The 21,526-nt window shown below is 43.7% G+C and overlaps 4 protein-coding genes and 1 pseudogene across 5 annotated transcripts; 1 reads left to right on the top strand and 4 right to left on the bottom strand.

The window, feature by feature from the left end:
• Nucleotides 1–688: 688 nt before the first annotated feature.
• Nucleotides 689–4,020, bottom strand: LOC117234243 (U-scoloptoxin(01)-Cw1a-like). The gene is made up of 5 exons (XM_033495255.1): nt 3,480–4,020; nt 3,227–3,298; nt 1,390–1,512; nt 1,212–1,313; nt 689–1,136 (listed from the first exon to the last, which is right to left on the bottom strand). The coding sequence occupies exons 2-5, from the start codon at nt 3,296–3,298 to the stop codon at nt 1,059–1,061; spliced, it is 375 nt and encodes a 124-aa protein (XP_033351146.1). The 5' UTR covers nt 3,480–4,020; the 3' UTR covers nt 689–1,058.
• Nucleotides 4,021–6,790: 2,770 nt separating this feature from the next.
• Nucleotides 6,791–11,375, top strand: LOC117232480. Of its 2 annotated transcripts, none has more exons than XM_033491844.1 (5): nt 6,791–7,165; nt 9,567–9,767; nt 9,863–10,084; nt 10,374–10,520; nt 10,816–11,375. In XM_033491844.1, the coding sequence occupies exons 2-5, from the start codon at nt 9,645–9,647 to the stop codon at nt 11,332–11,334; spliced, it is 1,011 nt and encodes a 336-aa protein (XP_033347735.1). In that variant the 5' UTR covers nt 6,791–7,165; nt 9,567–9,644; the 3' UTR covers nt 11,335–11,375. The 2 variants fall into 2 exon arrangements, with proteins under 2 accessions (XP_033347735.1, XP_033347743.1); XM_033491852.1 differs by lacking the exon at nt 6,791–7,165 and adding an exon at nt 8,333–8,350.
• Nucleotides 11,376–12,849: 1,474 nt separating this feature from the next.
• On the bottom strand, nt 12,850–13,996 carry LOC117233207. The gene is made up of 3 exons (XM_033493290.1): nt 13,591–13,996; nt 13,286–13,489; nt 12,850–13,220 (listed from the first exon to the last, which is right to left on the bottom strand). The coding sequence occupies exons 1-3, from the start codon at nt 13,762–13,764 to the stop codon at nt 13,005–13,007; spliced, it is 594 nt and encodes a 197-aa protein (XP_033349181.1). The 5' UTR covers nt 13,765–13,996; the 3' UTR covers nt 12,850–13,004.
• Nucleotides 13,997–15,974: 1,978 nt separating this feature from the next.
• LOC117232421 lies at nt 15,975–18,303 on the bottom strand. The gene is made up of 2 exons (XM_033491779.1): nt 17,983–18,303; nt 15,975–16,334 (listed from the first exon to the last, which is right to left on the bottom strand). The coding sequence occupies exons 1-2, from the start codon at nt 18,293–18,295 to the stop codon at nt 15,985–15,987; spliced, it is 663 nt and encodes a 220-aa protein (XP_033347670.1). The 5' UTR covers nt 18,296–18,303; the 3' UTR covers nt 15,975–15,984.
• Nucleotides 18,304–19,890: 1,587 nt separating this feature from the next.
• On the bottom strand, nt 19,891–21,111 carry LOC117234574 (annotated as a pseudogene).
• Nucleotides 21,112–21,526: the final 415 nt, after the last annotated feature.

Raw genomic sequence — 21,526 nt, 5'->3', positions numbered from 1 at the left:
ATCGTCCCGATGTCGAACGGTGTCGTAATTACGCGCAACGAGCTGGCTACGATACGATTCATGTATTTTTCATTTGATTCGTGTGGTCAACGGCGCATAATCGCAATAACGGTGTTCGACGATGACTTTGGCCTTGACACTCTAAAAACTTGTTCGACAGGTGGAAGTTAGGAGGATTTCGTAAGTGACCACGTCAAATCTCTATTCGTTTACGTAATGTTCGAGGCATCGATTGAAATTCCTCGCGGTAATTACACGTTGTTCGATCGGAAGAAAAACGAGCCGGCGCGGCGAGGCTTCCGCGCGATTTGGTCGAAGATACGATCGGCATTTCTTTCTAATCGATCTCGAAAGATACGCGAGGGAAGAAGGAGGGGAAGAAGACTCGCGACGCAGCGTGCATGTAAAACGTAAACGGAAAAGCGTAGCGCGGATGGCCAGCGTTTGACAGGAAAAAGGTAGGGAAAGAGCTGGTCGTTCGCGTCGATCACTCGCTCGCTTTCTATTGTTCGATCATGCCAAGAAATCGTTCGATGCGATTTCGAGTTTTGCGATGCACGATCGCGCGTTCTTTCCTCCTCTCCCCGGGATTCTTCTCTCTTAACATAGTTTTACGATAAAAAGACACGATGACCGGTACGATTAAAGCGCGACCAAGGCACGGTCACGTTCAACACGTAGCAAAAAGTTAATGCATCTGTTGTTCTTTATTGAAGAATCGAATCTGTTATAAGGCGGTTAGAACTATTCGGATGGTTTGTGGGAAGATACAGAGATTTTTCATTGTTCTATGGAAGTGATCAGCACCTGCGATGAAATTCTATCTAGCTAAAAGTTCGATCAGCCTGTAGCGATCGATCGTCGTCGTGCGATTTAGCGTCCGAGAATATTACAGCGTTCTGTTCACGCGTTTCTCTGCCGGCAAGCTAGGAACTCACAACTCGTTGGACGGAATCTCGCTTCTATTGAAATACTCTCTTGTCTCGAAGAAACTGTACACAGAAATATACTCTTTGTTAACACGCGTTTAAATGTTCACAGATTTTACAATCAGAGCGTTAGATCTTGTTCCCGTTCACATCTCTGTACAGGTCGTCGTTGATACCGTACAATCTCGGCGAGTCGTTGCAATCAACCTACGATAAAGAAAAAGTTTTAAGCAGACCTCGAACAGAAATGACGAAGATCGACGTACATGGAGAATGCGGTACCTTGAACCACCAATCGCAGACACGGGCCGATTGGCTGAAAACTGTGCCGTTTGGACAGAGGAAGCTGAACTGGCGCCCATTTGGCAAACACCAATGCCAGACCTAATAAAAAATTTCAAAATCGCGTTCATCCTTCTGTGTTTCGATCGGACGGCACGAGTTAACGGCGTAAACTTGCCTGACATCTAGCTTCAGGATCGGCATAGTAACCAGGTAACTTGCCCCCGCAGGTAAACGTAAGGCCGAAAGGTACCGAGTCGTAGATCGGATAATCCACGCCAGGTGTATAGCCGTCTACTTGCTGAAACGTCAGTAGAGATTGGTAGACGAGATGTTTGAAACTGTCGCATCTCGATTAACGTTAATCGTACAGGGACGCGCATACGGTGCAAGCCTGTTGCAACTCGTAACGCGATAACGAAGATTTCAGGGAGTATGCGTGCAACGTATACGTAGAATATGCAGGGTAATCGAATTACGGCTTACGTATTTCAATTTAAATAAGTTGCGCGAATCACATCTTGATTTCTCTTGGAACAAAGACAATTAGCCGAGAAGGCGCAACTATGAAAAGCGTTATTTACATTGCAATTCCCTTGGGACTGTGACGAAACGTCACCGACAGCTTTCATCATCTATCATCGCTCACAATGGAATGTGGACCGAACGAGGATGCACGCTATAAGTTGCGCTTCCTTTCGTAGCGCAATTGTTATGCACGATGCATCGAGCGCTTGTTAGGTCATTAACAAAAATTTCTATCCAACCGTTGGATCGCGCAACGAAGATAAAATGCGAAAGGGGTTAAGGAAAAGGCATAGGGTTAATGATCCAAGCAGCCTTTAAACAACGTTCAAATCGCGGCGGATCGCAGGGGAATCTCGTTGCGCGATCTTTTTCGCAATTGGCTATCGGTCAAAACGAGAAGAAAAAAAGAGGCTGTTGCGACACAACGTCGGATCGAGCCAGTCCAGTGCGTGTACGTGCCGATGTTTGACCGGAAGTCGGGTTACATTGTTCCCCGCAAGCGGATGCGCATCTCCGTGCCTTTGTACTCGATCTCCCGTCCACTAACACGCGCGCAACCGCAAGACACTGCCTCCACCCTTTCGACGTGACGGGTGATTTCGACGCCTGGCAAGAAAACACGCCCGTAATCCATGGCGCGGTTACCGCCAGCGAAACTAGGGTAGGTCAGGGTTCTGCTCGACGATCGTCGAACCTTCCCTCGCGAGAAAAGACGTGTCGTAAAATTTTAAAGACGATTTGACCGCAAAAGCTGAATGTCGAAGAATTCTGCGTTACATAATGGCACAATGGCTGGATGGTTTCTTCAAAGGATGAAGAAAGAATTTCTGGAATCGCGTACCGTGAATGTTAACGCGATAACGATCGGCGGATTAATTAATCATTTTCAGTTTTCTGGCCGGTGGCTCGACGGCATTGAAAATTCGGTCCCCTTGCGTTTCGATCCGCGTTCACGGCCATCGTTTCCGGTGAAAATGAATATGCTTGCGGCTCGGTAGTCGCACGATCGGCCATCGATAAACGCGCGAATAAAAGTGCCGTCGATGAACACGCGTAGATCCGCGCTCGAATCACACGGTTTCGTAATTCCGGAATGCCGGATGGTTTTGCCAGGACCCATCTCTGGCGTTGCGCAATCTTATTCGAACGTAACAGACCTGGAAGACGTGGAAATTTTAACGCACGTTTCTGAACCACTTTGTCCAAGGAAGCGCGCGAGAAAACGCGCTCGCGCAACACGACTTAATTAATGAATTACTTCATGCCGCCACTTGGCGAAGATGACGCGAGAAGATACCGTCCTCCCTCTGTCATTGTTGCACGTGAGAAAGTACGGTGAATATAATAATTTCGCACTTTAATTCAGCGCTGCTTTCGTAAAGGTATTGCGTGCACGATACTCCCTGCTGAATATACATATATTATATGCAATTCGAACTACGAATCGAACGGTTTTAGAGGGAAACGCGGCGAATCGTGTCACTTACCGCCATCGCTTGGTACAGCAAAACAGCGCCGAATAGGAGCAGCGCGCACAAAACTTGGTACCGCGAAATCATCTAAAAAATCGGATGAAATCGTCGATTAATAAATTTGAAATAATCAGATGGAAGATCGATTAATTTCATCCAAGTTCTACTCGTTTCCTCGAATTCGAGTATTCTTCTTGATTGTATGTTTTAGAAGACCGGGCATCGAAGCTTTCCAAGTTGTTGGAAGCGGAGGGAAATAAAATCTTACCGTTTCGTAAAAGATCCAATCACCTTAATCCGCAGTGTCCTTCCACGTGGTGTTCATTTATCTTAGGATGAGTTTCGATTTCGGATCTTGGCACAATGCACTCACCGGTCCCGATCCGCTGGACCTCCGCCTGCAAGTTCGGTCTCCACGGTGTTACGGGCAAAGTTTCTTTCTCGAAGGATGCTACCACGAAGTGGTGGTATATATATGGCTTTAGAGATCGAGCAGAAACAAGGGGGGGTTCTTGAGAGCCCCTCTTTTCCGGGGCTCCCACACCGGACGAACGGAGAAAGAGAAGATCCCAAGGAGGTAGGGGAGGGATTCGTTTCTACGATGCCGCAGATTCTTCTCTTACGCAATCCGTCTCGTGTTCTTACACCCGTGAAAACAGTCGTAAGGATCATACTCGAGTCAGGGTTGCAACTTTTTTTACGCGTTTCAGTCATATCTTTCGACGTCTTCGTCGAAAGGGGTTGAAAAGAGGAAATAGGTAAGGACGCGAGTCGATCAGCGATCTTTCGTTCATCAGCCATGAGAGCACGATCGATCCAGCGTTGTCGTTATTTTTGTACCTCGAACACAAAGTGGACGTTGCTCCACGTTTACGCAACGTCTGTGCTTCTACAACCGTGAAAACACGATCTTGTTACAAGGACCAAGGGAAGAACCTGCCGGTTCCTTCGAAATTTCGTTATGTTACTCCCAGACAGTTTTCTCGTGGAATGTTTTCCTCTACCATATCCGATACTTTTCGCCGATTCGGTGCGATTGTATAATATTAATTTCATTGTATGCGTTTTCGCATTTTCGCGGGGAAGATGCTCTAGATTATTTCACCGATCCCATCGATCTGATAGCTAGGTTTTTTGTTTTCGTGGGATTCTCTGCAGAATGGAAAATCCTCGTCACGTGTACCAGTGCCGAAATCACTCGGTCTTATCTCGCACAGTGTATCCAAGGTTTAACCACGCTGCCTTCCTCCTGTGTATTACACCCGAAGAAGTTTGTTTTTTAAGCTCTTAAGAAATTTGTCGATTCGAACGATGACAGAACACGATTGGATCGAGAATGACTTAGTGGGAAACATGCAGGTTAATATCTGTCACTGACCATCCTGCGACTTATCGAATTAAAGTATCCGGCCAAGTTACTTGTCATATCGATTTTCCGTTTTTTCTCAACATCCTCCGATAAGGCTAGATACAAGAATTCTTCCATTTCATTTTTTCTGCTACGAAGGAAGATTTCCCAATAAAATTGAAAGTACGCGTTCGTTACCATTTATCAAGTACAGGAGGTTGCAATCGAGTGAGAAAAAAAGAAAAAAAAAAAAAAAGAAAAATATATATATCTCTCAAGGAAATAGGAAGCTCCAAAGTACTTCCTTTCTTCCGATCGAGATACCTCGAGGTACGACGTAGCTAAACAGGCGGAAAATAGAAATCTCGCACGATCAAATCGTTCATTTGCATGCCGTAGTCTGTTCCATCCTCTTCTCGGTAGCCCCTTAATTTTCGAGGCGCGTTCAGTGCCAATTAGCGGCGCATAATTGCTGACCGCGAACATTTCGAGATTGACATGCAAATTCCATGGTATTAGATAGCTGATTTTAGCCACGGTTCGCATACTTTACCTTCGAATCGAGTAACAAAATACTGCGTCGTTTTCAAATATATCCTGCAGCGATTTATCAAACGTTCGTGTAGTTTACAAAGTAAAACGGTTGCCACGGCTAATACTAAGACGCCACTTGTGTAACGATCGTGTATTTTAGACGTGAAAGAAGAATGGACAAGAAGAAGAAAGACAAGAGGAGGATAGTTGTCGTTTTGAATTAAATTATTCTTAATTATATATCACGCCGATTACAAAATCCGTGTAACGTTCGTGGGAAGGTCCGCTCGGCTGTTTTACGATTGAAAATAGCAGGCAATCGTATCTCGAGGGAAACGCCAAGCGTCGACGAAGAAGAAAACTTTTGTTTTCCTCTCTTGTTAAGAAACCTGTTATTAAGAATGTTATAGTCGCGTTAAAAAATCTCTTGGTGACTCTCCGATACAAGACTGGTTCTATCGATGCTTCAAACGCGTTATCGCGCAACGTATCTGTTAACGTTGCTGTTTCCAATGCTGTGCAGCGTAAAAGCGCAGGTGTTGTCGCGGTAAGAATGGACGAGACCGTGTGTTTTTTTTTTTTTTCAGAAACAGGCGATCAAAGGGGGACCATTTGTTTTAATGGACACTTTCGTCAGACGGTTACTCTATATTCCGAATTTTCACACGCTCGGCAATGTTCAGTCGCTATAAGCCTTCGTAATTTCGTAACGAGTTGACTTCCGAGCATCTTTCCTGTCGCCGTACAAAAGCGACATGAAAGTTTTTTCTCACGTTTCTACCACTGTGTCGACCGATTAAATATTTAATTACGATATTACGGGATTAATTACTAACCAAAGTATGGGGCGGAGTATCGTCAAGTTTGTCGTATTAGCAATCCGATCGTTCTGTTTTCCATCGCCTGTTTCGTGGTGGTGACAAACTAGTAATCGCGCGCAACGATCATCCGTCGATTCTCGACGCGTTTTCGAATCTATCGTTAGAAATCCTTATCGATTTAGTTACGCGTCCGCCGATTGTCTAATTATTTTAATTGATATCTCGATTTTTATCCGCATCTTGGTACCTGTGCATGTGCGCACAATCGAAGCTTCGCTATTCTTTTTTTACGTAACACTCTGTTGGTAGCGTATGGATTTTATTGTATCCAGAGTTACGTAAGCAATATAACATCAATTATAACGAATGCTAGGAAGCGTCTTTCGACTCGCTTTGCTAGCAACGCAAGCTACGCGTTCGCCAATTTCTTCGCTTTTATCATCGATATCTGTGCTTACGATATCTCTGACACGTAACATCGTTGCTGTATGTTTTACAATACATTCCGGTTGTGCTTGAACGAGACTGGCCGAGGCTGTCCCACATTCGGTAGCGCGACACCTGTTCGTCGGCAAATTAATAGTCACTCGAATCTCATTGTAAAACGAAGGAGCGCAGTAACGGAGAAATGCGAACGTTCACAGCGACGAGAGCGAATCCTTCGATTCGATAAAACAAAGACCGTTGCGATTAGAAACAAAACTGCTATTTTCTTCTATCTATCTTCGTTCGAACAAATAGTCCATTTCTGTCTTATTCGTGACTGTTGGCGCGCGAAGATAGAATCGCCGTTGTTATCTCGCTTACTTGAGATTTATCAAAAGTTTGGCGATAACAATAGACGCGTATATACGTACGTGTGCGTGGTGGCATCGAGCTCGTGCTGGCGACTCGTCGCGCGTTTTATCAGTCGACGCGAGTCGGAGCGAGCTGCGGTGTCCCAGATTTTCAGTCGCACGTATACGCGACGGTGCATAGCACGCAGCCGGTTGTCGATCGTTCGCCGATCCTAGATCGGTCCATCCTTAGAACGGTTTCGCGGTTGAACGGGCGCGGATCGATCGATCGGTAGCTGCATCTACGGTTACGTTTCCGGATACTCGGAATCGACAGAGTGGCCCGGCCACAGTCGCGTTCGTATCGAGATCGCGCTCGCGCTTCGAAACACTCATCTTCGGAGCAAGAGTTGATAATTTGGTGAACGTGTGTTTGTCAGTGATGTGGATCGTCGAACGAGTGGCAACTGCCAAGGTAAATAACAGCAAGTATCATTTATCACGCGTATACGTTTTATCCGTACGGCGATGCAAGCTGCATCGTCGAGGCGGTTCCTTCGTAATCTTCGGATGACACTGGTCGTTGCGTCTTATCTCTTTACGAAGGTTTAGTTCGTGTCTCGTGTTTCACGGAGACATCCTCTTCAGAGAAACGATCGCGTATCGAGGATCGTAAGATTTCATTATCTTCTTTATATATAATGTGTATTTATCGACGATAAAGACGGTGATAGGATCTTTAGAGAAATAAAAATCGCGCCTGAATTTTTCTCCTATATTTCTTCTTTTCTAGTTGCGATAGTTACCGATCTACTTATCTTCTCCTTCCGCGTTTTTGCCGAAGAAAAAGAGCGGTATCGCAGAATGGCGAGACCGTGGGAAAACGTGGGAGGGAACGGCGATGAGTTACGATGTATCGTTTCGTTTCGTTCGGATCGATAACGAGAAATCTGCTCGCTCGCTATCGTCCGTAATATCGGTTAATTGGGAGATACGTGGCGCGTTGGAAGCGTAATTAAAATAAAGCAACATTGTCGCGATTAAAAAGAGTAAATATAGCCAAGCGTATGGTTTAAATTCCAACAGCGCGAGACGCGCGCCGTTGCAGTTTGTTCGTGACACGGGTATAATAGCTTCCGGTCAGACACTCATCCACCGACGTTTCCGGTATCGTTGTTATCCTCTCGTGAACTCGAAGCGAGAAGGGAACTCCTCTCCTTCCCTGTTTCCCGCGTCGGACAACGGCGTTCCCTCAAATTTCTTTTACGATCGTGTACGTTTCGACGTCGATGTTCGAGAATTTAGTTACTTGCCCGCGGAATTGATAAAGTCCGATATCTCGATGCGTAACGGAAATCTTGGAAAACCGTAATAACGATCAGTGACTATCTGCAGCTTCGTTTCGTTCTCGAACGATACCGTTACTATTAATACTTTACTTCTTGCTTCTCTTTGCATAGATATCTTCGAACCGCACGATAAATCTTTGCGCCTTTATCGAATATTCTCTAGGCTGTCGCGAGAACCAGTTTCTTCGCATTAGCGTCAGACTACGCATGCAGTTTAGAACACCCGGTACGTGAACAGGCGCGTTAACAGTTCTAGCGTTGTACGCGGGTGTAATTGGACGACAGGTGTAGAGGCGCGAGCAACATACAAGGTGCCCGAAAATAAATTTGTCCAGCTTTTGTCGCGCCATACCGGTGTTATGGTATTCTCGACTCGAGTCGGTTAAACTCGCTCGCGTATCGCTCTTTATTTGCTCGTACGAGTTTCCTTCTTCTATTCTATTTATGGAAAGTTCGTTATCGGGTTTCGCGAAAGAGAGAGGAATGTAGCCGGAGTAAAATTTCACGAACGGCTCTCCGACTCGACCTTGGTTCTTGAATTTCTGCGCTCTCGTCCCCGGGAGCGCGGAAACCAGCGCACGTTTTCGAAACGGTAACTGCACACACGGATTCGCGCCGACGCAACGCGGCGTAAGCTCGAACAACAGTATGCCCACACCTGACCAACGGACGGAATACGTTAACGAATCCCTTTTCACTTGACTATCGGTCACCTGACGCGTTTCCTGCTCGCTCGAAGCCAAGCCCCCCGTACACATTTAGGATTCTCGATAGCATCGTGTTTTACGTGCACCGGCGCATCCGTTTCGTTCGATTAAATCTGTGACCGGGGACAATGACTGGTTTTGTATAAAATAGAGCAGGTGAAACGGCTCTTTGTACCTCGAGTATCCTAAGCGACGTGGCACGATACGTTTTCCAAACTTGGACAGAGTTTGGCCTGACTTCTATATTTGCGAGCGAAACGATCGAGAACTGGCCGCACGGAAAGAGAGCGAAAGCAACGATCGAGCTGGAGCGCAAGGTGCAACACGTGCTGCGCGACAGCTGTTTTCCGGTTTAAGCCGAGACGTTAAGCACGTTTTTAATTTCGCGGTTGAACGCATTTCGGAATACAACGATGACGATAATAACGTCTACGAGGGGTCGGTCGGTTCTCCCTTCTGCTCGTTAGGTCGCTGGAAATTGCTCGAGTGTTTCACTTACCCGGCTCTCCGTACGTCGTATACGTAAAAGTTACGCTTTGCACTTTGTTTGGCATAACGAGATGGTCTTGTTACGATTACGGGGAACGACGACCAGCGTTGATTCAGATGCTCAGCCACCATATTAATCGGCTTCGGAAATTGGAAAGTAGAAAAAAGCGTGTCGTTTATTTGCAGTAAAAACTAACCTTGCGAGTAAATTATTTGTTTATCGAGAATTTGCATCCAAACAGTAAAACTGAGACGCTTACCGAGAGATTAGGTTTCTGAGAGGCTCGATATTTCGTATTGTTCCCACTAATTCTATTACGTGTGATTAAAGGATCACGGTGACACGAACAAGGCCGATTTGGAGCAAGTGAAAATAGTGTTCTGAGGACAGACAGGATCGAGAACCGCCATGGAAGACGAGGACTTTGGTTTCACGAAGAGGTCTGACGGTGTCCTGAAGAATGTTAACAACGAGTTAAACGATTCTAAAGATGCGACGAAAAACGACGAGGGTAGCTATTTGCAGAAGAAGGTCGGATAAATACGTTTGCATGCTCTGTTACGCGTTTAAGTGATCGATAAAGGCCTGGAGCAAAGAATGACCAAAAATTTCGTTAAATTTGTCAGACGGGGGAAACGGTTAGCGGGCATAGATCAGTGATGACAGCGCCGTTATTCGGGGCGACCGAGACCGGAAACGCCGTCCCTCAGCGGCCAGCGACCGCCTCTTCATCCTCTCCGGCTTCCTCAGTCGTTTCCAACCCGCCGAACATACCGAACGTGGTCGAGTATCACCTGAAAGTGAAGCCCGGACAAACACAGAGAATCTGTCCACTCGATAACAGTACCGTGAGTACGCGACGTTTTAAACTTCCTTCTCGACCAAACTCTTGTTCGATTTATTTCTTTTCTTTTTTTCTTTTTTTTCTTTTTTTCCTTTTTTTTTTTTTTTGAGTGTCACGAGGTGACAGAAAATGTCGCTTCGCAATTTACCTTGTAAATTGCGTATAACTTAATTAACCGTTGGTCCCGTTTCGCATGTATCTTGCTTCAACAGGACGACCGTTTTTTTAAACGACAGAAAGGCGCCGAGATATTTCGTAACGCTTGTGTATTAACGTCGTATTTCTTAATACAGAAAGGTCAAGAGCTGAACGATATGAAGAAGGACAAAAGTCTCGCTTCTTCCACCGACAAAAAGAAGGACCTCGTATCAAAATTGTCTCGTCTATCCATCGATAACAATGTCTTCGAGGGTTCGACGGATCTTCCTCAGGTGTTCCAGGTATATTTTACGATGTTTTCCTTGCACCTCGCCTTATGCCTCTATTGAACGCTCCTCGGTTATTTGGACAAAGCATAAATTCACATACTCACCAGTGGATAACACCTCGCATCCTCTTAACTCGTTAGTCAATTAAATTATAACGTTGTTATCTTCTTAACGCGAGTTTACGGGTCTTAAAACTCTCGCTTATACCGTTCGTTACGTTACGTTAGAGGTCCAAGGTCTTGGTAAAGGTTTCGTTGTTACCTGAATAGGGCCGCACGTGGGAGACTAAAAGGGGGACCCTTTTCAGGTGAAATATCTGGGCTCTCACGATGCCAGGGGCCTCTGGGGCATCAAGCACACGAGGAGGCCCGTCGATAATATGGTTGCTGCCGCGAAAGCCTTACCGACCAACACCATGCTCCCTCTGACCAAACTGGTCGTCTCTCAAGAAGGCGTTGCCCTGCTGCCTATCGAGAAAAGGAAGCAAGACTCCAACTTTGCCAGGATATACGCCATCGAAACGATCTCGTACGGTGTTCAGGATCTCGTCTACACGCGTGTCTTCTCCATGATCGTTGTACGCGAAACGGAGAATTTCAGGAGAGTTTCGCCGTTCGAATGTCACGCTTTCGTTTGCGAATCGAAACATCACGCGAGGCAGCTCACCTGCGCTTTAGCCACCGCTTTCGACATTTATTCGAGAACCGTGAAGGCGCAGAATCAAATGGCTGAGATGGCAAGCAAGAACGCGAAGAAAAGGTTCGCCATCGATCTTAGAAGTCCCGAGGAGATCGAAGCCGATTTAGCCGTGGATTCCGAGGCTTAAATTAGGTTCTTCTCCCCGATGAAATTTTTACTCTCTCTCTATTTTGCTGTTGCAAGACTGCTACGGCGAATCGACGAGAACTAGTGTCATGCAGAGGTGTAGGACATCTGTTCGGTGGACGACACAGGGTACACGTTGTCGAAAATATTTAATATACGTAGATCGCGTTATATCGATAGATACAGGGTGATTCACGGGGGCAAGAATCGATCGGAGACGTAGAATAAAACTTGTTCGTACTTGTGGCGCCTCATTTTGGAGAGTAAAACGTAGAATATCGAAAGAAACGGCTTTTGGTCTATATTTTCGACCCGTTTTTACGCGAGCAAAGATCGTGCGTGCTTTTTGGTTGCTCCACAATTTCGGAATCTTCCTATACAAGTCCATTTAAGAAAAACGTTTATACGCTATACGAACAAGAGATCAGTGGCCTGATCTTCTTCTAAGAAGAGTCTTAAAGACGCAAACGTTTATATCGTCGTTTGTTTTTGGTTTAAAGAGAGCTTGTATCTGTAAGTGAATTATTTAAGTGCTAAGTATTATTTTTTTACTATTGTCATAAGAATTATATTCGTGTAGTCGTACTAGGAGGCCAGTGGCTATCAGGTATAGATCAGATCAGAGGTGTACATACGTTGATTTCGATTATCTTTCTTTCGACTGAAATGTACTTGAATCAGAGTTCCGATACGCGCTTTAGGTTTCTCCTGACAAATGTGAAAGTGTGTGTGGGCACGAAAGTTGACGTAATTATTGTGGTTAATTATTTTATCGGAATTTACGAACGGAGGAATAGGCACCGCCTATCCACGATATAATGGCTAGTTATCCAAAGATACAAAATAGAAAAAGAGCCGAAGATTTACCGATTCATTTCGGTGACTTTTGCCATCTCGTATCATATTATCCGAATTTAAAACAAAAAGAGATTGGATTTTTCTCTAGCCGCTTTGCACGTGTGCGTGTGTGTTTTTAGTTTCTTTTATTTTTTTCGTACTTTCGTTAATGTACAGTAACCGCGTCGAATACTAATTCTTCTATATTATGTAATTTATTTTCGACTTATTTTAAGCCACGAGAGACCAATATCGAAACATATCAATCGTTGTAAATAAATGTTTAACGGAAATGTCGTCGTTAACGTTCTTTAGCTTCGTAATGATTACGTAATAATTTCGACGTCTTATTTAGCCGTTAAGTTAATCTTTGCTTTTCGTTGATTATTACCGCACCGTCGTAGTTTGTGTTTCTTTCTAGGCTTGGGACATTTGTGTAACTCCTTTCCGCGCGTGATTGCTTAATTATAAATATGGAAATAGCAGTATTAGTTACATGTACGACAGCTATATGCAATAAATTTGTTGCAGACGCTTCAACTCCTTTATTTCAATATTTTTCTAATTTTATGCTTTCACAAATTTACAATATTACTCCAACACGTTCCTGCATAATAAAGTCACACACAATCTCTAGGTAATATTTTAATATCATATTTTTATCATAATTTAAATACATAATACACATATACTTAAATACTAAATAAAATTGTGTTTCATTCGTATTTCAGACAAGCAAACGTAGTTGGTTGATCTTGCGTTAATGACAGTTCACGAATTTCGTCTCTTCTACGATACACACAGCCCATTCTTCGCGAACGTTGTCTCAAGAAATCACTGTTTTCGCGACGGCTTCTTCCGGTTCAAGATTCTCGACGTCCTGGTCTCCGGTCTGTTCGAAATCGCTTCCACGTCCGATTCTTTCGTGGCGTGCTCCATGTCGCTTTCCTCTTCCTCCACTTCCTTGCCAATCGCCTCGTTCAAATTGTAAAACTTCTCAGACTCCTCGCAGGGTATCGAATTTTCCGTTTTCGTGCAAACGAACGTTGCCTAACGAGACGAATAATCGGTTTGTTAGGAAGCGAGAGAAAGAGACGAGTCGAATAATCACTCACCTGATTAAACACGGTCTCCGCGGGGCAGATGAAGCTCCATCTGATCGATCCCCTAGCCTGCGGCATGCAAACGTGGAAAACTTGACAATCGTTATCCATATCGGCGTAATATCCATAAATTCTGTCTTGACAGGAGAAGTTGTCCACGATATTGTCACGAATCAGCGTCGCATTGTCCGGGAGTTCCAAGCCGCCGGTCTTGTTCTGAAATTTAACGCACGTTCGAAGAAAAGATTAAATTTACTATAATACGTACGTTCATTCTTCAACAGCATGGTGTAACGTTTTCTTTTTACAGAACAAACCTTAAACTCTGGAACGGGTCTCCTAGATTTGGGTTGCTGCGGCAAACCCGAAACAATGGCGAAGATGACAGCAAGCGATACGATTAAACAGGTTGGTCGGATCATGATGAATGAAACGTTTCTCGCTTTCTTCTGGACTACTGGATGGAAGTCGTGTCGGGCTTTGTCTTGCATGTATCGAGAATCCTGAGAAGACTGGTGATCCGATCCGTAGAAGGGTGTTATATAGTGACTTGCGTGTAAGGATCTTGAATATTGTATGAATGGCCGATTCTCGGTAGGCAGAAATTAGTAAGTTTATCACGTTTGGTCTGCCAATGACCATCCAGACGTCCACATCATCCTCGAAGGCCCGATGCAAATTTCGCCGTTGATGTGCCGAGTGATACGATACCCGTGCAACCACGACGAACCATCGAACCTTGCGGCCACAGTAAAATTCAGAATGATATTCCTGTGGAGGAGCAAGCGAGATCGTTCTTCTTGCGAGTGGAGTGCGAGTCGGTCATTGATATGCCCTTTGAAGACGAGAGGGAGAAGCTTTTCCCGTCGAGGGAAGGATATTCTTGCGAAGAGAAACCGGGTGCGGAGAATTCTCTATGAATATCCCGAAGACGTACCCACTCGAAGGACGGATGCAAATGCGGTGGAATGTGAAAATAGCCCCCGCTAAGTGAGATCGAATTTCGTTAGCTGATTAAGAAAAAGTTGGACGTAGCCTGTCCGCGAAGAAATTCTATAAATGAACGGCGGAAGGATATTTCAGCGTCTCTTCTCACGAATTTCGATGATTTCGACGCGACACGGTGGTCTCGTTGGCCGCGGTCCAATCAGAGCTTCGAAAAGAGGTTCTAGACGTCAAAAACCGAGGGCAAGTGGAACCGGGCCTCGTCTTTCGTTAAAGGTCACACCGAGACCAACGATTCTTCGGTACGTGAATACTTAAGTTTCCACGGGGGTCCCACCGGTTACGAAACTCTGTCCGTTTCTGGTCATTGACCATGACAGACACCTGACAGATATCCTGATTCATCCTGGTATATTCGTCTATGCATGTTTTTTCGTGTAAACAAGGACAATCTACGCAATATTTGTCACATCGCAGTACCTATCTGGTCTTATTACGTTATCGTTGAAAAGATTATAGACTTGTTCTTATACATTATCTAGAAATATAATTGTCGTAAAGAGCAATGTCTTTATCGACTCTTTATCTACCTTGTTAAGCCGTAGATGAAATTATAGATTTTTTTTATAACTTATTTAGAAACACAAACGTTGTTCAAAGTAAAATCTAAAGCGATACCGATACGTAAAGATTTATCGATTTACCTTGTTAAATTATCGCTAAAAAGATTATTATTATTTTCTCTTTATCGATTGTGTACGAACGTAGCATAGCATTGTTACTTCTCCGACCTTTCGTGTAACGCAATTTGCTGACTAACAGAAGGTACATTGATACGAAGTACTTGAAAAAGGAAACGAACCGATCTATCGAGGTCTTTCGGTTTCAGTCAAGGGAAAAGATAAAAGAAATACTATGTAGCTGCGGGGAGAAGAAATCTCCCCGGTATTTATCGGTCGATCGAAATCACGGCAAGGTGAACAGCCCGAAAGTATCGGCGCTCGTTGAAAATTCCTGTCGCATGTTCCACGGCGCGATGTCGAGGAATACGTAAGCTGGTCGCTACAGGCTGGTCCACTCTATGGAGAAAGAAGGTCGTAAGTCGATTCGGTAAGCTTTCTCGGTCGTCCTTACATGCTTCTTATTCACCGTCGATAAATCGACGATCTACGATCTACGATTCGCTTCGGTATTATAATGTCGTCTTCGAATTTATGGGCTTCTCGTCCTAGAGTTCTTCGTTCAAGGTAGAAAAGTCGGCAGAATGCGAATTATTATGAAAATAATTTATTGACTGTACGATTCTTACAGATGTCATTTAACGATAAGTTAACATAGTTTGGTTGATATGGGGCGTGAGAATACATACGACAGCAGGTGCGCAAAGTGGACTTTGGTACGCGAATGGGTCCTCTATCGAATGCTTTGCGACTTGGGGAAAGGTACACGAACGAGGAGACGCGATAATTTTTCTAAATAATACGCGCATTAGCGGGTCTTAACATTTTTGTTTCGATATAAATAGAAAAATAAATAGTTTGATATAAATATAAGATTAAATATAGATTACGCGACTACGTGTTAATCTCTTAATCAACGGTTTCTTTAGTAATTATTTAGAAACCCGAGCACGGAGAAAATAATCGTAGCGACAGATTTTTCTGCCATCTAGTTCTCGGTGCTACTATCTTTTTCTTTTTTTTTTTTTTTACCTTTTTCATTTTCGTCACTGAGAAGATGGGGTTTGATTTTTTCAGCTCGAGCCTCTATGGATTTTGTGGAGCATAGGAGGAATAAGCGAGATTTTGAGCAGAAGGATCGTTGGAGGATCGTCCCCAGTAACTAGGATCGTGATCATCGTGATCGTAATGGTGTTGATGTTGAGCGTGTTCGTAATAGATGACCTTAGACGGATGAGATTTTTTCAGGTCCATCCAGAACTTGACAACGTTGAGGATCAAGGTGATGATAGCGATGAAGAAGAACTTGAGCTGGAAGTGCGTTGAGATCAATTGAAGTAGGAGACCGAGTTTAGCCTTGAACAGCATGATCAAACCGAGGAGTCTCTGCAACTGCTTCTTTTTTTTCTTTCCATATTTCTTGCCACGTGCTTCCTCTGCAATCAAAGTTCCACGATGGATTTAAATACAAATCACCGAATCTGTTCCAATTGCAGCCGTATAGAATCGATTATAACGATTATATCGTCAATATCGTCGATAATAGACTACGGACGTTTCCCTAAATTGACTTTTCTTTCTTGAATCTAAGCGAAGAAGTGGAAATGGAAATTACGTGTATTTCGTACATTTTCGCGTATTTAAATTTCATATAAATACGCGAACATTCGCTGTTAATCATTAGCTGTAATTAGGAGTTTTCTGAAAAAAGAAGATCTGTATCAGCGAAATTTGTATTCGAGTAATTACGAGATCGACTTTTCTAGACCTTTCTCCTTCGCGTGGGTACACGATTGACGCGTGAATCGACACAGAAACTATGGAAACAGTTGACTCGTTCTTTACCGCGAACTCACTCTCTTTGTTCGACTCGATGGCCGCGATTCGAACCACCGCGAATCGTTGACGAGGTTAAAAGTATAACAAGGTGCTGGAAACATAGATTTACTTGCTAATTCGCTAACCTCTACTTTCATTCACTTCTCCCTTCTACGCTGAAGCTACGTGTCGACGTTCAACGAGTACGGAAGAAAGAACATTTTGGACAAGTTACGAATATGTAATTGGAGTAACGAATAATTTGGGATGAACGAGTCCAGTGACCTAGATGCTTTCGACTCTTGCGGACTGCGTAATTTTGCTCTAATGGCTCGAAAAAAAAAAAAAAAAAAAGAAGAATACGTCACGGTCCTTCAAAGAGAATACGTCATTTTAAAGAAGCAGAACAACGATATCATAGTTTCTTTAATAGCAGGAAGATTGCCTTGATGTCTGTCAAATTGTTCAATTTCGTAGCTACGATTTGCTCGAAAAGACAAGGAAGATAACGAGCGGCGTACCGTTAGAGCAAATTTACCCAAGTCGCATCATTGAACTATGTACAAACTGAGAGAAGAAATTGGTGACATATTGGATGTTGAATTTCAAGCGATCGTTGGTGACCTAAAGACACGTATTCGATACTTTTGCCAGAACAAAGCAAAGCTTGTCTTCTAACATCGTCGTGTTAACGAGCTTCTTCTAACGTTAAATATTATTCCGTGTAAATGTAATTAGTCTCGTTTGTTTAGTTTGTCGCAAAAGCTAGGAACTCGAAAGTCGGGGTACTCTGCCTGCCTGTCCTCCTTCTACTTTTCGCATAATCGTTTCAAAAGCAACCGCGGCTTTTTTCTAAGCTTCGTTCACGAAAGTGAGTCACCCGTGTTGTTCTCCGTTGCAACACCGTTCATCGTCCGAACTCGCACGTACCGAGTCAAAGGCTCGCCAACGAGATATACTCGAAACGAACGAAGGAAATCGGCGAACTTTGAAAATCTGCAGATACCCGAAAGGTAATGGAAGAGAATCTTAAGGTGAGTTTCGATAGGACAAAGAGATTCGAGCTAAGTAAGTCGGTAAATGTCAGGCGACTTTTTTTAACGGTGCTCTCGGCGCAGAGGAAAGTTCACGGTTGATTTTATCATGCGCTCCACGCGCCGATCGACGCTCGATGCGCTTCGTCCGTTTCTTCGTTGATCGATCGAATATATCGTTTACTCGCGATAAATTACTTTACCGCTAAAAACAATACGTCACGATTCTCACCTTGGTCACCGGCATCTGCGGTTTCCGCGACTTCCTCCGATCTTCCGGGATTTTGCACGTCGTCGATGACTTCGGCCACGAAATTGCCGGCCTGCTCGATAACCGCACTCATCGGCGTTTCGCTCTTCTTTCCGGTCACTTGCATCTCGATTTGATCGAGGTTCCTCCCTAGCCTCGTACTCAGACATCCCACGGAATTATCCTCCAACACGCAGGTCAGGAAACTTTCATCCTCCTCCTTGGTACCGATAAGTTCACCCTGAACGCAGAGAACGAGTCCCAGGAGCAAGAAGATGGACACTGTTATCCTCATGGCGAAGATGCGATAAGATAATTTTTTCCAAAGACACTACCACTACGCGATATCACGGCTCATTCGATGTCTGTCTTTCACCCTTCTCCGTTGTTTTCTTTAATTCGAACTCGACCTTCCGCTTTTTATATCCTTGGACCGCGTGTCACGGGCACGAAGTGGTTGTGCAAGGTGCGTGGTCGAACATATATGAGAGTCTAACCCCTTCCTTCTGGACTTCCGCCAATCAAGTTGGTCCTGTTTCAAGTGAAAACCCGACTGGCATCCCCCCACTGCCATGCTTTTCGTGGGCACACATCGTTGAAACCGAGCCGCGATCGCCTCTTCTTAAAGAATTCCGACCACTTCGTGGGGTCGAGACGCTGCCATGAATGGAAAAGAATTTTGGCGGATATTTGTATAAGAAGGAAAACGGATCTCCGACAAGACGCCAGGCTCGTCGAGTTACCGCTTTCGCTTATGAATGGGTTCCTTAATTAATTTGTCTCGCTGTTTTTATCGTTCTACTTCGCTCGACGATTTTCTTTGCTTCGATTTTGCAGAAGTTTGGTGGCATCGTCGTCGGATGAATCCTAAGAGTGCGAACGATACGAAAATTCGAAAATTGGGAAACAAAGAAGGAGAATTTAAAGACTGCGAAGTAACGAAACTCGAAAATTCAGAAACTGCGAAATTCGAAGATTCGGTAATCGAAGACGTCGAAAATTGAACGATCGAAGAATCGGAAAATGGACATCTTAAACTTTAAAGTTGGAGAATGTCAAGTTCGTTAACGTGAGAAGCGAAAATTTGAGAATTAGAAGTCCGGGAATCGATTCTATGCAAATCGATGCGCAACTAAGATCCGTTTTCTGCCGGACGGGACGGTGAAAATTAATTTTTAATGGCGCGTTAACCTTTTCCTTGTTGCAGAAAAGCGTAATGGATTTAAGATTGTACGCGTGTAACTTGGCACGCGCGTGAGTCACGTACGTGGACCGATGACAGAAATTCCACTGGAACAGCGTTGGGATGCTAATACAACCTAATTCTAGTCGTTTTTATCGTTAAAGAATAAAGAGGTGTGAAAATGTAGTGAAATCGTTGCTTTCGAAACGCCAAGCAATCAAGAAGAATTAAAAACAATTAAGAATAACGAATATTTATCGGGAGTCTGTACCAAATTGCTCTACCCGACTCTTTTCTCCTTCCTACAGCGAATCTCGTTATTTATTCAGGCTAATTAGCATAACCGCTTCGGTCTTCTCTCTTAAAGCTACATAACCAGCGTAACAAAGAAACTGTCACAGCATGTTGCGAATGATTGTCCGGATGAATCACCGTCATCTTGATCCTCTTTTAACGCAAAAGACTTTACGCTTGACGCACAAGCGTTCCGCTCCAATTTGATCGTTTACGGCAAATCCTTCAACGATGGATAAAAATTCAACGAAATTCGAATACAGACGTTTCAAAATTCCATCGACTCGACTCGCTTTTTCATATTTCATCGATCGATTTTCCCTTTTATTCGTTATAATAATTTCACGTCGCATAAAGTTTCCCTTAAGCTAGTTTAACAAACAAGTTTTCGTTTCTTTTAAAAATTTATTACGTCAAAATTCGAAAGATAAACAAAATTCGTTGTTCACGTGCAGTACCAAAGGAACGAGTATCCCTTCGGTCGTTGACTTTCGTTCGCCTGTCAATTTCGTCGTATTATCGCTGGCAACAAACGAAACGTTCGGCCGATGACCAAATTTGTTCGACAAATATTTCACTCGGGTATCGATACCATTTTCACTTTCTGCGCGAAAGCTGCCATTTTTTTCTCCGCTTCTATATCCATCTTCTCGATGCTCGCGTGTGTCGTTATCGAGTAATTAAGGCGTAAAGATCGTTCGCCGTCTTCACCAGCATTTGAACATCTATATTCGGCTGTTTGAGGCGTGGATCTACCGTATCTTTCTTCACGTCTTGAACCAAATTCTTTCCCCTTCTCTCGTTGGAAAAATCCTTCGAGCTTTGAGAGATTTTTTTTCTCTCGTGAGAAAGTTCATCTGCGAAGTAATTGAGTAAATAGTAAAATGAGAAGTAAAAATAGTCGAATCGAACGATAGTCATCGGACGTGTAAGAGAAGGATCTTTTACCATTTCTCTCTTTTCCCATTTCCAACGCGTTTGACATCCCTTGTGGCAGGGCATCCAACTTCTCACGAGAAGTAAGTAGCGTTACCGGTCGAATGGTCTGTGTAGTACGTTCGGATTCGTCTGTTTTTACTACGAGTTTGCACGCACTACAAGCCCTTGCTACAGCTTCTACCAGTTTCTTTGCAATTACCGGCCTTGCTTTCGATATTTCTTGCGCATCCTTCACTGAAATCTAACCATTAGGGTTTATTACTTTTCTCCGATATACATATATATTCGAATTATCTTGGTTTATGAATATAATTTGCAGACTTACGACTTTTAATTCTTCTATAAGTCATCCTGGTGATGATAAAATCACCGTTTTTATCTGTGACGTATCCTGTTTCGCGATACACTCCATCCGCAGTTACGAATCCATATTCTCCCGTGATAATTCCATCAGCATCTTGTGAAATGGACATACATTCGTGGAATATTTATGTCCGAATCACGCTCTCGTTCCGAAAAAAGAAAAACAAAAAGATGTTTAACACGATTGAAAACGACTCGAAGAACGCAACGGGATTAATTCGCTTCAATTTTTACGTGTTTTACGAACCTTTCTTCTCGTACCTATGTTGAAAATCAACGATGTTGAACCCAAATTCGTACGGTCTGTTTTGCTCGGCCGTTTCGCTTGTCATTGCGAAATTCCAAAGGATAAGAATAAAGAAGAGAAAGTACATAATTCTGGTAACCGTTTTCTAAAACGTTTCGAGCACACTTTGATTTTTTCGCAACGTTAAGGTTAAAGTTGAGAGGAAAATTTGACCAAACAAGCTACGTTTGTTCTAAATATGAACCCGCAACTTTAAGACGTGCTTCGTTACAATTAATTCTACAGAGCTAAAGAAATTCATTGTTTCAGATGAAAACTAACATAACGAAGTCAGAACATGTCGCAGCGAGTATTTTTAGGCAACGAATTACTTTCAAACTGTACACACTAAACAGCTGTATATACACTAAGGCCAATTCATTTTTACTCTCAGTATCTCAAATATTTTGCGAGAAAGAACGTCTTACGTGGAACAACATCTGGACGTGCTGCAGCAACTT

The sequence above is a fragment of the Bombus vosnesenskii genome, unplaced genomic scaffold, assembly GCF_011952255.1.
Source record: "Bombus vosnesenskii isolate JDL3184/JDL3185 unplaced genomic scaffold, Bvos_JDL3184-5_v1.1 scf7180000013263, whole genome shotgun sequence".
Taxonomy (NCBI): Eukaryota; Metazoa; Arthropoda; class Insecta; order Hymenoptera; family Apidae; genus Bombus; species Bombus vosnesenskii.
Note: the sequence above shows the minus strand (reverse complement) of the source record. Positions and strands in the feature narration are given on the sequence as shown.